At 32.3% G+C, this 16,449-nt stretch overlaps 2 protein-coding genes across 6 annotated transcripts in view; one reads left to right on the top strand and one right to left on the bottom strand.

Moving 5' to 3' along the window:
* Window positions 1-10,276: 10,276 nt before the first annotated feature.
* Dbe (KRR1 small subunit processome component homolog dbe) lies at window positions 10,277-11,367 on the top strand. The gene has a single exon (XM_083053231.1). It carries the CDS (start codon window positions 10,393-10,395, stop codon window positions 11,308-11,310), a length of 918 nt encoding a protein of 305 aa, XP_082909357.1. The 5' UTR covers window positions 10,277-10,392; the 3' UTR covers window positions 11,311-11,367.
* A 126-nt stretch (window positions 11,368-11,493) lies between these two features.
* Window positions 11,494-16,449, bottom strand: part of Pgant2 (polypeptide N-acetylgalactosaminyltransferase 2) — a 260,868-nt gene continuing 255,912 nt past the window's right edge. For all 5 annotated transcript variants that reach the window (XM_083053228.1, XM_083053229.1, XM_083053226.1 and 2 more), the window contains exon 10: window positions 11,494-16,373. In XM_083053228.1, coding sequence (XP_082909354.1) covers window positions 16,104-16,373 — 270 coding nt within the window. In that variant the 3' untranslated portion in view covers window positions 11,494-16,103. The remainder of the gene's footprint in view (window positions 16,374-16,449) is intronic.

A 16,449-nucleotide genomic window follows, 5' to 3' on the forward strand; every position in this document is an offset into this window, starting at 1 on the left:
CAAATGATTCTGTAATAAATGTACTATTAAAATGTATAATCGATGAAATTTTGGCTCGTCTTTAAATATTAGAAATCGATACTTTTTTATCGCTGATCCCATGCGACGCATCCTTATTTTATGTATATCAAATAAAAGAATTTGTACGCTGGTGTCTGCTTGGTACCAAAAGATTCTGTATACAATGTACTATTAAAATGTATAATCGATGAATTTTTGGCTCGTCTTAAAATATTTGAAATCAATAATTTTTTGCCGCTGACCCTAGGCGACGCATACTTATTTTATGTATATCTAATAAAAAAATTTGTACGCTGGTGTCTGCTTGGTACCAAAAGATTCTGTATACAATGTACTATGAAAATGTATAATCGATGAATTTTTGGCTCGTCTTAAAATATATGATATCTATAATTTTTTGCCGCTTACCCTATGCGACGCATCTTTATTTTATGTATATCGAATAAAAAAATTTGTACGCTGGTGTCTGTTTGGTACCAAAAGATTCTGTAATCAATGTACTATTAAAATGAATAATCGATGAATTTTTGGCTCGTCTTGAAATATTAGAACTTGATTTTTTTTGACGCGGACCCTGTGCGACGCATCCTTATTTTATGTATATCAAATTAAAAAATTTGTACGCTGGTGTCTGCTTGGTACCAAAAGATTCTGTAATCAATGTACTATTAAAATGTACAATCGATGAATTTTTGGCTCGTCTTAAAATATTAGAAATCAATAATTTTTTGCCGCTGATCCTATGCGACGCATCCTTATTTTATGTATATCAAATAAAAAAATTTGTACGCTGGTGTCTGCTTGGTACCAAAAGATTCTGTATACAATGTACTATGAAAATGTATAATCGATGAATTTTTGGCTCGTCTTAAAATATTAGATATCGATCCTTTTTTGCCGCTGACCCTAGGCGACGCATCCTTATTTTATGTATATCAAATAAAAAAATTTGTACGCTGGTGTCTGTTTGGTACCAAATGATTCTGTAATCAATGTACTATTAAAATGTATAATCGATGAATTTTTGGCTCGTGTTAAAATATTGGAAATCGATACTTTTTACCGCTGACCCTGTGCGACGCATCCTTAGTTTATCGTATTAAAAAATTTGTACGCTGTTGTCTGCTTGGTACCAAAAGATTCTGTAATCAATGTACTATTAAAATGTATAATCGATGAATTTTTGGCTTGTCTTAACATATTAGAAATCGATACTTTTTTACCGCTGATCCCATGCGACGCAATCTTATTTTATGTATATCAAGTTAAAAAATTTGTACGCTGTTGTCTGTTTGGTACCAAATGTTTCTGTAATCAATGTACTATTAAAATGTATAATCGATGAATTTTTGGCTCGTCTTAAAATATTAGAAATCAATAATTTTTTGCCGCTGATCCTATGCGACGCATCCTTATTTAATGTATATCAAATGAAAAAATTTGTACGCTGGTGTCTGCTTGTTACCAAAAGATTCTGTATACAATGTTCTATGAAAATGTATAATCGATGAATTTTTGGCTCGTCTTAAAATATTAGATATCGATCCTTTTTCCGCTGAACCTAGGCCACGCATCCTTATTTTATGTATATCAAATAAAAAAATTTGTACGCTGGTGTCTGCTTGGTACCAAAAGATTCTGTATACAATGTACTATTAAAATGTATAATCGATGAATTTTTGGCTCGTCTTTAAATATTAGAAATCGATACTTTTTTACCGCTGATCCCATGCGACGCATCCTTAATTTATGTATAGCAAATGAAAAAGTTTGTACGCTGTTGTCTGCTTGGTACCAAATGATTCTGTAATAAATGTACTATTAAAATGTATAATCGATGAAATTTTGGCTCGTCTTTAAATATTAGAAATCGATACTTTTTTATCGCTGATCCCATGCGACGCATCCTTATTTTATGTATATCAAATAAAAGAATTTGTACGCTGGTGTCTGCTTGGTACCAAAAGATTCTGTATACAATGTACTATTAAAATGTATAATCGATGAATTTTTGGCTCGTCTTAAAATATTTGAAATCAATAATTTTTTGCCGCTGACCCTAGGCGACGCATACTTATTTTATGTATATCTAATAAAAAAATTTGTACGCTGGTGTCTGCTTGGTACCAAAAGATTCTGTATACAATGTACTATGAAAATGTATAATCGATGAATTTTTGGCTCGTCTTAAAATATATGATATCTATAATTTTTTGCCGCTTACCCTATGCGACGCATCTTTATTTTATGTATATCGAATAAAAAAATTTGTACGCTGGTGTCTGTTTGGTACCAAAAGATTCTGTAATCAATGTACTATTAAAATGAATAATCGATGAATTTTTGGCTCGTCTTGAAATATTAGAACTTGATTTTTTTTGACGCGGACCCTGTGCGACGCATCCTTATTTTATGTATATCAAATTAAAAAATTTGTACGCTGGTGTCTGCTTGGTACCAAAAGATTCTGTAATCAATGTACTATTAAAATGTACAATCGATGAATTTTTGGCTCGTCTTAAAATATTAGAAATCAATAATTTTTTGCCGCTGATCCTATGCGACGCATCCTTATTTTATGTATATCAAATAAAAAAATTTGTACGCTGGTGTCTGCTTGGTACCAAAAGATTCTGTATACAATGTACTATGAAAATGTATAATCGATGAATTTTTGGCTCGTCTTAAAATATTAGATATCGATCCTTTTTTGCCGCTGACCCTAGGCGACGCATCCTTATTTTATGTATATCAAATAAAAAAATTTGTACGCTGGTGTCTGTTTGGTACCAAATGATTCTGTAATCAATGTACTATTAAAATGTATAATCGATGAATTTTTGGCTCGTGTTAAAATATTGGAAATCGATACTTTTTACCGCTGACCCTGTGCGACGCATCCTTATTTTATGTTTATCGTATTAAAAAATTTGTACGCTGTTGTCTGCTTGGTACCAAAAGATTCTGTAATCAATGTACTATTAAAATGTATAATCGATGAATTTTTGGCTCGTCTTAAAATATTAGAAATCAATAATTTTTTGCCGCTGATCCTATGCGACGCATCCTTATTTTATGTATATCAAATAAAAAAATTTGTACGCTGGTGTCTGCTTGGTACCAAAAGATTCTGTATACAATGTACTATGAAAATGTATAATCGATGAATTTTTGGCTCGTCTTAAAATATTAGATATCGATCCTTTTTTGCCGCTGACCCTAGGCGACGCATCCTTATTTTATGTATATCAAATAAAAAAATTTGTACGCTGGTGTCTGTTTGGTACCAAATGATTCTGTAATCAATGTACTATTAAAATGTATAATCGATGAATTTTTGGCTCGTGTTAAAATATTGGAAATCGATACTTTTTACCGCTGACCCTGTGCGACGCATCCTTATTTTATGTTTATCGTATTAAAAAATTTGTACGCTGTTGTCTGCTTGGTACCAAAAGATTCTGTAATCAATGTACTATTAAAATGTATAATCGATGAATTTTTGGCTCGTCTTAACATATTAGAAATCGATACTTTTTTACCGCTGATCCCATGCGACGCAATCTTATTTTATGTATATCAAGTTAAAAAATTTGTACGCTGTTGTCTGTTTGGTACCAAATGTTTCTGTAATCAATGTACTATTAAAATGTATAATCGATGAATTTTTGGCTCGTCTTAAAATATTAGAAATCAATAATTTTTTGCCGCTGATCCTATGCGACGCATCCTTATTTAATGTATATCAAATGAAAAAATTTGTACGCTGGTGTCTGCTTGTTACCAAAAGATTCTGTATACAATGTTCTATGAAAATGTATAATCGATGAATTTTTGGCTCGTCTTAAAATATTAGATATCGATCCTTTTTCCGCTGAACCTAGGCCACGCATCCTTATTTTATGTATATCAAATAAAAAAATTTGTACGCTGGTGTCTGCTTGGTACCAAAAGATTCTGTATACAATGTACTATTAAAATGTATAATCGATGAATTTTTGGCTCGTCTTTAAATATTAGAAATCGATACTTTTTTACCGCTGATCCCATGCGACGCATCCTTAATTTATGTATAGCAAATGAAAAAGTTTGTACGCTGTTGTCTGCTTGGTACCAAATGATTCTGTAATAAATGTACTATTAAAATGTATAATCGATGAAATTTTGGCTCGTCTTTAAATATTAGAAATCGATACTTTTTTATCGCTGATCCCATGCGACGCATCCTTATTTTATGTATATCAAATAAAAGAATTTGTACGCTGGTGTCTGCTTGGTACCAAAAGATTCTGTATACAATGTACTATTAAAATGTATAATCGATGAATTTTTGGCTCGTCTTAAAATATTTGAAATCAATAATTTTTTGCCGCTGACCCTAGGCGACGCATACTTATTTTATGTATATCTAATAAAAAAATTTGTACGCTGGTGTCTGCTTGGTACCAAAAGATTCTGTATACAATGTACTATGAAAATGTATAATCGATGAATTTTTGGCTCGTCTTAAAATATATGATATCTATAATTTTTTGCCGCTTACCCTATGCGACGCATCTTTATTTTATGTATATCGAATAAAAAAATTTGTACGCTGGTGTCTGTTTGGTACCAAAAGATTCTGTAATCAATGTACTATTAAAATGAATAATCGATGAATTTTTGGCTCGTCTTGAAATATTAGAACTTGATTTTTTTTGACGCGGACCCTGTGCGACGCATCCTTATTTTATGTATATCAAATTAAAAAATTTGTACGCTGGTGTCTGCTTGGTACCAAAAGATTCTGTAATCAATGTACTATTAAAATGTACAATCGATGAATTTTTGGCTCGTCTTAAAATATTAGAAATCAATAATTTTTTGCCGCTGATCCTATGCGACGCATCCTTATTTTATGTATATCAAATAAAAAAATTTGTACGCTGGTGTCTGCTTGGTACCAAAAGATTCTGTATACAATGTACTATGAAAATGTATAATCGATGAATTTTTGGCTCGTCTTAAAATATTAGATATCGATCCTTTTTTGCCGCTGACCCTAGGCGACGCATCCTTATTTTATGTATATCAAATAAAAAAATTTGTACGCTGGTGTCTGTTTGGTACCAAATGATTCTGTAATCAATGTACTATTAAAATGTATAATCGATGAATTTTTGGCTCGTGTTAAAATATTGGAAATCGATACTTTTTACCGCTGACCCTGTGCGACGCATCCTTATTTTATGTTTATCGTATTAAAAAATTTGTACGCTGTTGTCTGCTTGGTACCAAAAGATTCTGTAATCAATGTACTATTAAAATGTATAATCGATGAATTTTTGGCTCGTCTTAAAATATTAGAAATCAATAATTTTTTGCCGCTGATCCTATGCGACGCATCCTTATTTTATGTATATCAAATAAAAAAATTTGTACGCTGGTGTCTGCTTGGTACCAAAAGATTCTGTATACAATGTACTATGAAAATGTATAATCGATGAATTTTTGGCTCGTCTTAAAATATTAGATATCGATCCTTTTTTGCCGCTGACCCTAGGCGACGCATCCTTATTTTATGTATATCAAATAAAAAAATTTGTACGCTGGTGTCTGTTTGGTACCAAATGATTCTGTAATCAATGTACTATTAAAATGTATAATCGATGAATTTTTGGCTCGTGTTAAAATATTGGAAATCGATACTTTTTACCGCTGACCCTGTGCGACGCATCCTTATTTTATGTTTATCGTATTAAAAAATTTGTACGCTGTTGTCTGCTTGGTACCAAAAGATTCTGTAATCAATGTACTATTAAAATGTATAATCGATGAATTTTTGGCTCGTCTTAACATATTAGAAATCGATACTTTTTTACCGCTGATCCCATGCGACGCAATCTTATTTTATGTATATCAAGTTAAAAAATTTGTACGCTGTTGTCTGTTTGGTACCAAATGTTTCTGTAATCAATGTACTATTAAAATGTATAATCGATGAATTTTTGGCTCGTCTTAAAATATTAGAAATCAATAATTTTTTGCCGCTGATCCTATGCGACGCATCCTTATTTAATGTATATCAAATGAAAAAATTTGTACGCTGGTGTCTGCTTGGTACCAAAAGATTCTGTATACAATGTTCTATGAAAATGTATAATCGATGAATTTTTGGCTCGTCTTAAAATATTAGATATCGATCCTTTTTCCGCTGAACCTAGGCCACGCATCCTTATTTTATGTATATCAAATAAAAAAATTTGTACGCTGGTGTCTGCTTGGTACCAAAAGATTCTGTATACAATGTACTATTAAAATGTATAATCGATGAATTTTTGGCTCGTATTAAAATATTGGAAATCGATACTTTTTACCGCTGACCCTGTGCGACGCATCCTTATTTTATGTTTATCTTATTAAAAAATTTTTACGCTGTTGTCTGCTTGGTACCAAAAGATTCTGTAATCTATGTACTATTAAAATGTATAATCGATGAATTTTTGGCTCGTCTTTAAATATTAGAAAACGATACTTTTTTACCGCTGACTCCATGCGAAAGTAGCTAATTTCTATGAAAAAATATTAATAAATACTTTCGTCTATAAAATCATATCTCGACGTTATGATTATCTCTATTCATAAAAGATTCTTATAGATAATTCTATTTTGTTCGCACTTCTGTTTTAGATTTGAATACTGAATTTTTATGTATTGCATAATTAATTAATATATATTTTTCTATGCCTTGATTGCAATACATGCCTGAGAATATGTCAATTAATTATGCAATGCATAAATATTTATTATTTATATCTTTAACAGAGAATTAAAAAAAATAGATTTATTAATATTTTTTTATAGAAATTAGCTACTTTAAACTCGGTTATTATTTTTGACAGTTATCAGCTGATTTCTGTCAAAAAGTATTAATCGAGGATAAAGTATTATCAACATTACTACTTTAATTTTTATAACGTATTATTACTCTGAAATTTAATTAGCAAATGAATGCTTTAGTAATATTTTTTGACAGAAATCAGCTGATTTTTAGCGCCAATTTGTTAATTAAGTTTTTAAATAATATATTTTAAAAATTAAAATAATAATTTGTTTAAAATAATATGTTATGGTATTTTAAACTCGATTAATATTTTTTGACAGTTATCAGTTGATTCTGTCAAAAAAATATTATTATTTTAATAATTATTTTTTAAAATATGAAATCAAAGAATGGCGCGCGTGTAGCGCGAGCTTGTGTTGTTCTAGTAGGAATAAATATTAAATGTTAGGAATAAGAATTATTTTAAAATAATAAAATCGGAAAAACTCTGATATAAAAATACAAATTCGAGTATAAAGAACTCTTAGTAGTTTATTGGCCCTTACTAGTCCTTTATACTCGAATTTGTATTTTTATATCAGATCGAGTTTTTTCGAGATTTTATTATTTTAAAATAATTCTTATTCCTAATATTTAATATTTATTCCTAATATTAAGCATTAGGCCTACTGCACAATATAAAAGTATAGAAATTAAGAACAGAGAATAAAAATATCCATGCATGAACAGAAGCAGATAGATATTAGGGGATAACAAAATAGATATTCTTTGCTTCTATTGATGAATATTTTCTATTTTCTGTTCCTATTGCTTGTACTTTTGTATTGTGCAGGAAGCTTAATGCTTAATATTTATTCCTATTCCTAATATTTTTCCTATTGTGCGCAGGGCCTTAGGCCCTTAGGCCCTGCGCACAATAGAGTAAATATTAGAATATTAGAATATTAGAATATTAGAATATTAGAAACAAATATTAAATATTAGGAATAAGAATTATTTTAAAATAATAAAATCGAAAAAACTATGATATAAAAAATACAAATTCGAGTATAAAGGACTAGTAAGGGCTAATAAACTACTAAGAGTCCTTTATATCCGAATTTGTATTTTTATATTAGAGTTTTTCCGATTTTATTGTTTTAAAATAATTCTTATTCCTAATATTTAATATTTATTCCTAATATTTTTCCTATTGTGCGCAGGGCCTAAGAGGAAAATATTTCTTTCTTCTGATTGGTCGATCAAAATATCGTTCCAAGTCCACTTGTCACATCGAGCGAAGCGCTCTATGTTAATCGATCTTTTCAATGATCGATTAATCGCGAAAGACTAGATAATTTCTAATTAGACAGTTGGCATCATTGCGACTTCCCGCGAGAATTTCGTGCATCCGCGTCGCGAGAATAGTAGCTTCGTATAATCATAGTTATTGGGTGCTGTTCTTTTAAATATACGTCTTATATAATTAACAAAAGCGCATAAAATATGCGCTTTTATTTTGCTGATTAATGCGCGCGCGTGATCGCATTTTCGCCAGCGTGTGTTGTGTAAGTGCCAAAAAGACACGCTAGAAGTACGAACAAAAGAGGAGGAGAAAGAGAGGAGGCTCGGGAAGGCATCAAGCAACGACAGAGCAACCTTGTGTCGTAAGAAGATTATAACTTATTTCTTTTATTATTTATTACTTGTACAATTATAATAAACGATTCATATTTTACATGAATGTATAACGTAATGCATAAGATGGATTTTGGATATATTTAACTTTCCAAAACTTTTAACCTTTAATTTTTAATAAATAAATTATAATACAATTCTCATAATAATACACACAACTTTTTATATGAAAATTATATTTTATCATATTTTATATACATTTACATCTAATTTTTATTCGATGAAATATAATTTATATGAAATTCATATAATTTATTATTTGATTATAATCGCGAAAGACTAATCTCTATAATTATTATTTTGACAGGTGGCATCACTGCGGCGACTTCCGTATTTTGTCAGTTGGCATCATTGCGACTTCCCGCGTGAATTTCGTGCCTCGCGTCGCCTCGCGCGGATCGTAGCCTCGTTTAATTATAACTGCCGTGTGCTGTTCTCTCAAATATGCGTCGTATATAATTAACAAAAGCGCATAAAATATGCGTACGATTAAAAGCGGGAGTGCCGAAGTATGAAAATAAGTCACGTACGATTAATTGTCGGGAGTTCCGCACAAAGTATCGCGCGATTAAAATCGGAATAAATGTCGCATAGAGTCGCGTACGATTAACGTCGGGAGTGTCGTTCAAGTTGTCGTGCGATTATTTTATTTTGCTGATTAATGCGCGCGCGTGATCGCATTTTCGCGAGCGTGTGTTGTGTAAGTGCCAAAAAGACGCTAAAGTACGAACAAGAGAGGAGGAGGAGGCCCGGGGAGGCATCGGGCATCGACGAAGCAACCATGTGGTAAGCGAATTAAAATAACGTACGAATAAAAGTTTCATTGTGTATTGACTTTTTCTGATATTAATTATTTTGTATACATATAATTTATGTTTTTTATATGTTGTAGATCAACGCTTTGTACTATAGAGCTCCACTACTGCGCATCGTATCGGTGAGTTTGTTATATATTATATACATATATAACATTATATCTGTACATGTAGATAATTACCAGAAATGAACTGGAACGCAATTCCAGAAAAAGAGTTAAGAAATTATTGGCATGTTAACTTTATATAAAAAAAGATTTATAAGAAAGTTATATGTTAACTTTTTTATTAAAACAATAATTACATAATTTTCTTTAAAAAGACTAAAAAATAATATATGGCAAGCAAATAAAAGTATTAATAAATATTCTTGTTTCTTTTGGTTCATGTACATTTACATATTTTCATGAACACGATTAAAACTTTCTGGCGATTATATTATTGCACGCAGTTAGTTAACAAAAAGTTGATTTTATTAGAAACAAGATAAAAATAAAATTAAATAAAATTAAAACATAATATTCATCTTAATTATGAAAATTTTACTTGCATATACAAAACTGAATAACGCATTATAGAACTAGTGCGCATTTTATTATACTTGCGCATTAATTTTTTAATTATGCGGGCAGAAAAAGCGTTTAAGCAGTTAATAAGCAACTATAGAAATAGTTTAATATGTGCAATCTCAAAATTCATCTATTACGAAAGCAAGCTGTATTTAAAATAGGTAAGTATATATTTTTTAATTATTATTATTTTGTCAATGTGATTCAATCTTTATTTTTAATAAAACAATTTTTAAACAAAAATAATTTTTTTGAGATTCTTGCTTAATGATAAATTAATTTTTCTTTCAGCAAAATGTAAACAATTTTGCTATAGATGTCTTGTACTGCGGTCTGCTAGAGTTTGTGCCTACGCATGTGCGAAATTTGTTTTTGACTCTCAACATAACCTCCAAGAACACGTGGTGTGGAGTGTGGTAGTTCCATCTTAAAGAATATAGAAATACATAAAAACAGAATATAAAATACTGACTTGAATTGCTTCAAGATGGACTCTAAGAAGGGACCTATCGACAACGCTTGGTCATTGAAAATTCCAGAGTTCAAAGAGAAGGACAACCCGCATCGTCTCCTCGAGGAAAGTTCGTTCGCGACGATGTTCCCGAAGTATCGAGAGCAGTACTTGAAGGAACACTGGTCGCTGGTGCAGAAAGCTCTGGCCGAGCATCACATCAAGGCCGAGCTGGATCTCCTCGAGGGTAGCGTGACGGTGAAAACCACCAGGAAGACCTGGGATCCGTATATCATCATCAAAGCACGCGACATGATGAAGCTGATGGCTCGTTCGGTGCCCTTCGAGCAGGCGGTGAGAGTCATTCAGGATGACATCGCCGCAGACGTCATAAAGATATCCTCGCTCGTCAGGAACAAGGATAAGTTCGTCAAGAGGAGACAGAGGCTCATCGGACCAAACGGATGCAATCTCAAGTCCATTGAACTGCTCACCAATTGTTACGTCGTGGTTCAGGGCCAAACCGTGTCTGCATTAGGGCCTCACAAGGGTCTACAGCAAGTGAGGAAAGTGGTGGAGGATACAATGAAGAATATTCATCCTGTTTACAGCCTGAAAGCTTTGATGCTGAAGAGAGAACTTGCCAAGAATCCGAAATTGAAGGATGAGAATTGGGAGCGTTATCTTCCCAAATACAACAGCAAGAATATAAGCAAGCGCAAGGAACCGAAGAAGAAGAAGGTGAAGAAATCATACACTCCATTCCCACCGCTTCCGCAAGAGAGCAAACTTGACAAGGTGATAGATACTGGCGAGCACTTCTTGAGTGAGGAGCAGAAGAGGGCGAAGAGAAAGAAGGAACAGGAAACGAAACATGAAGAGGCAAATAAGAGGAGGCAGGAGCGCAGAGCGCAAGCATTTATACCACCTGAAGAGAAGCCTGTTCAAAAGTGAAACTGGGAAAAAAAATACTGTGATATGGACATTGTACAAATAAAGAAGAGAATTCCATAGAGAAAGCGCATGATAGAATAGTAATATGTCATACCGCAACATACATTTAATTATGCAATAAGTATATGAAGATATGTGAAGGGATACGAGAAATTGAATTTTGTTACACAATATAAATTTACGGAAATATCCCGCCATTTTATTAAAAAAAACTCGTTTTCATAATTACTGTAGTATATCGCATTCTTAACATATATATATTTATATATATATTTTTTACATTTTTGTAAAATATAGAGCAGAGGAAATTTCGGTATTTAGCATCTTGAAGACGAATATATACTTGGAATTTATTATATACATACTTTTTTTCAATAATATAGGTATTTTTTACTTATTAAAAATTTTACAGAATATTTTGAATATTTCGAAAAACAATTTTGAGATGAAACAAAATTCTGCACTCATTTTCACAGGACAATTGTAAAAATATAATATTTTGCGAACATTATTAATCATATCACTTTTGATTCTTGCTTTTTCTGAATCAGGATATTTTACTCCTAGTAGTATATAAAGTCTTCAATTATGCTAATACCTTGCGTTGACTCGATGCAATCGAGTTTCTTAAATGTCGCCGCCAAATTATTCGTAATTTTCGGAAAGTAGCGGATGCCGAACTGGCGCTGTTTAATTATTATTTTTTTTCCTTTTTTTTTCGATATCCAAAGTCGCTCTTACATCAGACAAAATATACTAACGCATCATGTATGACAAGGGTGTAAATATACTCGTTCAATATAATACAGCACTCTTATTCTATCTGCACCACAATTTCGCTTCTCGAGTACAAATTTGCATATTACTGAATTACACCTATATTAACATTGACTGGTTGTCCGCTATCTTAATATTAGACTCATGTCGCCTGTTATCTTATTTTTACTGATTTTGGAAGTACATATTTCTCTCTCGTTAGCTTATAATCTATACTTTTTTCTCTCTTATGTCGTGCATATATTTATTTACAAATATACGAATATATATATAAACGAGAAATAAATATTCATGCTGATTGCAAAACAAGAATTTTTTGCTGGGATAGGAGGACGGGGGTGATCAATATATTTAGAATATGCATAATTATTTACAAAGCAGCGATGAGATATAGACAAATTTCAGGGGAATTCTTGCGTGTGTTCGATATCGCATGTTTCTCGTACTTCCTCTTGGCTTAGTTAATCAAAATAAATTTTTTTTCTCAACAATAATTATTAATAATTAAGAGATATAAGTATATTTTTCGTTTATTAGCTAATATCGAAAGAATTATTCGCGAAACTTTTTTTCAATCTTCGTATAATCACTGGATTTAATTATCAAAATAATTTCTTATTAAAAAGTTAAGCATTAATTAAGCTCTCCGCGTGCGAATTATTTCTCCGTAAAACTTTAAATAATCCGAAAACAAAGTTCCGTTATCTATGCTCTTGAAGCTCTTGGACGGCAAAATCCTTTTAATTCCAACGTTGACTGACTCTGTAATTAGACCTCCCTCTCTCTCTTTCAATCTCCGACTAACGGAAGGTCGACTTGGTCGAAAATCCTTCAAAAGCATCTATAGCCGAAAGGAAGCGCGATAACACAGAGATACCTCATGTACATATTTACTATCTACGTGTATATATGTATATCGTCGTTAGCCGCTTTCCCTGATTAAAGGAAAACGTTTTTAAAGGGTCGATGTTTTTTCTTTTTGTGCTCGCGCGACGATACGATAAAGATATGAGATTTTTTATTAGAGACATTTTGATTTTCAGAAGCGATTTTATAATATGCGATCTCATCGCCTTCGTTTAATCCAGGAAAAAATGGACGAATCGATCGCGTATAATAATATCTATATTGAAGTTGTTACCAGCCTACGTATAGAGAGAATATCGATATCAAAAGAATTTTTTTTCCTTTTTCTTTACCAGATGCTTAATTGCAGCAACTAGCGTGGATGTGTAATATATATATGCGGATGCCCATGTATTATACAAAAGTTCATTAAGATATATATGTATATCATCATTCATATCTCGCTTCGCGATATTTTTTATAGTCCCAGCACGAAGCAACGGCAGTAAGATACTTTTTTATATCGTCGGAAAGTATAAGTGTACAAAAGATCACGTCCTCTGCTAATACGTATTGCTATGTCATCGTGTTAACTGCCACTTTGATTCACTTAACACGTTGTAGACGAGTCATAGGATCCACGAATGCACTTAAGAATTTTTTGTGCAATTTATATAATTTTCGTAATTTTTTAAATCGAATTTTTCGATCGATGACACTAAAATAAGAATTATTTTTCTAATTGCAGTGAAAAGAAATTGATAAACCTCGAAAATTTTTTTAATGCTTATTTCAAAGATCTAAAAATTCAAATGTAACATGATCGAAAATTCTATTCCAACTTCTTCTAATTTGCTTATTTTTTTTTGAAATGTTATTATCGAGCTACAACATGTTAAATACGCTTCGGTTTACGCCGCGCTTTTCGCACAACCAAGTATATAAGTATACAATTAGTTAGAAAAATAAATCTCTTTTCTGCGAATCTCGTATAGCGCATATTTTTGACGAGAAAGCGTTTTTGTTCGTCGCGATTTCTTGTTTGATTACGAAGATGGGGGGGATGGATATCGGCGGATTAAAAAATGCGCCCCGTATACTAACAATAAGATCGGATAAAAATAACATACATTTTGCACGGACTTTGCGTCTGACTTCGAGACTGATCAAAATAGCAGTATCGGTTGCTAAGAAGCTTCTTGCATTGTACACTTTCAGTCATGTGTAAATGAAAATTAGTATAAAATTTGTGGATTTTTAAATGTGCAAAAAAATGTATAGCATTTTTTTCAAGACATCTTAAAAAAAGGAATGAAATTTATAATGAATCTTGTTAAAAGTTAAATGACTAATTTATGATTGCGATGTAGAACGAGAACACAATTGTGTCGTAATTGGTTCTTTTTTTAAATAGTGTAAATAGCAAAAATCTTCTTTGCGTTTATTTGCTCAAAAGCGTAATCTCAAAACGGTGTTTGTGATAAGACTATCGATTATCTAAAATATGAAGTAATGCCAAAGCTTTGACTTTCTTCGTATAAAAAAAGGTTACATATACATAAGTAAATATATATATATATAAAAAAAAAAAAAGATGAATTACCCATTAATTGGACATTCAAGTATAAATAATAATTGGCCTTTCTAAATCTGAGTTTATGATAAGTAGAAATGTCATAAACTCAGATTGTGTCTTCTATGCATAATTATATATTCTGACTTATATATATTGTTGCGTACGCAACAATATTATATTCCTATCTCTCTTTGTTTCATCAATTCTCTGATTATACACATATAAAACAATATAAGATAATTTAAATTTTAATCTTTGCTTTTTTAAAATTGATTTATAAGCAATGATCTTGTTATTTTTCATTAATATTTTTGACGTCTTATAGACTGATTTCACTAACTCTTCCATAGCCAATATCAATCAAAATTTACAATTGCATTATACATAAATGTTTTATATTAACGACAGTTCCTTTAGAAGAAACTCTATAAATGTTTATGTATACATTTTAAAATTTTATAGACGACACATTTTGCAAAAAGTGAAGAGCTGAAGTGAATCCACGCAATACTCTATAATATTCAATCTTTGTTCAAATAATATATATGTATATATATAATATATAATAAATCTTTACTCATATAATGTCTCTCAAACGAATTCGTCGAGTCTGATAATCGTGAGCCGAAATTGTGCATAAATACTCTGCGTATACAATTCAATTATTTCTTAATATATACATTTAGCTATTTATAACACTTTACCGCGAATACGAGGGATTTCTTCGCCCCATTGACTCTCTTCGAGGCTAAAAGTATTAAAAAATGGCTCTTTCGTTAATATGATTTTTCCAGCTTTAAATCCAGCGCACGTATGAAGTATATACCGTAAATCCGTGCATTCGAGAGACTTATAAGATGCAGTCGCGACCGACGTGTCTTGAGTCGCAATATACGAAAAACGGTATATGCAACTTCCGCATTGTCACTATTCGTACACACATTCCTCCACGCTCTTTTTTTTACATTACTTTACTATAAATAATTTTACGCTTATCACACATCGATTGCGAGACGTCACCCTATCAGTAAAGTTTAATCTTTTGTCGTTATAAAAGGAGTATCTTGATGATTTCTAGCATTTTTTTTCTCTTAGTGCCTAAGAAAACGATAAAAAGCGATAAAATTTCAGATGGATAATTAAAACCGAAGCTTATATTGATTATAGTATATCATATACACCAAGCAATCTTAAAACTTTTTTCACTCTTTCTCTGCGAAATTATCTCGTCTTACGTAATATCATTTTTTTATAACATTATTAAGCGATTCCCCGGAGGGAGGGGATCCAAATACACTCTCGTCTAAACTTTATGAGACAAACTGCATCGGGCATTCGCGACTTGCAAACAAGATAGGCTTTTCCTTCCGAAACCACGTAGAGAGATCACGAGAGGAGCCGCAACAAGCTACAAAGATGCGCCGGTCTGCGATAAGTAAGATCCGCCCTAAATCGATCGGACAAGAGTCGAGTCTCTAATTAAGTAACGGCGCCCCTCCGATGCGGTCCGTCTCGCTCAGAATGACCTTGATGATCACGTCGAATGAGAGTCTTGCGGGTGAATGACGGGTTGCGTTCACCGCAACCATATCAGCTAGTGATTGTGGTTGTAGAGATGCCACCTCTGCGTGTCCGCGTTCGAGTCGCACTTCTCAGCCGTGATACCGCGTTGCGCGTGATATCGCGAATCCACGCACACCGGTATTCTCGTGTGACGGATCAGGCCGCCCTCCAAGTGCCGCCACTTCTGGTTCTCGCTGCCGTCGCAGATCTGCATCAGCAACGTCGTGCCCTTGGCGTACACCGGCAAGGTCAGGCAGAGGTCGTGGTGCTTGATCAGGCCGTCCTTGGTGAGGCCCCACTCCTGCCAAGTGTATTATATCGATGTTTAGCTTCGCGTTTAATTTTTTTATCGAATTTAGATTGCTCTGGTAGTAAGT

The sequence above is a fragment of the Prenolepis imparis genome, unplaced genomic scaffold, assembly GCF_030444845.1.
Source record: "Prenolepis imparis isolate NDT839.2.m4 unplaced genomic scaffold, iyPreImpa1.0 SCAF_13, whole genome shotgun sequence".
NCBI classification, from domain to species: Eukaryota; Metazoa; Arthropoda; class Insecta; order Hymenoptera; family Formicidae; genus Prenolepis; species Prenolepis imparis.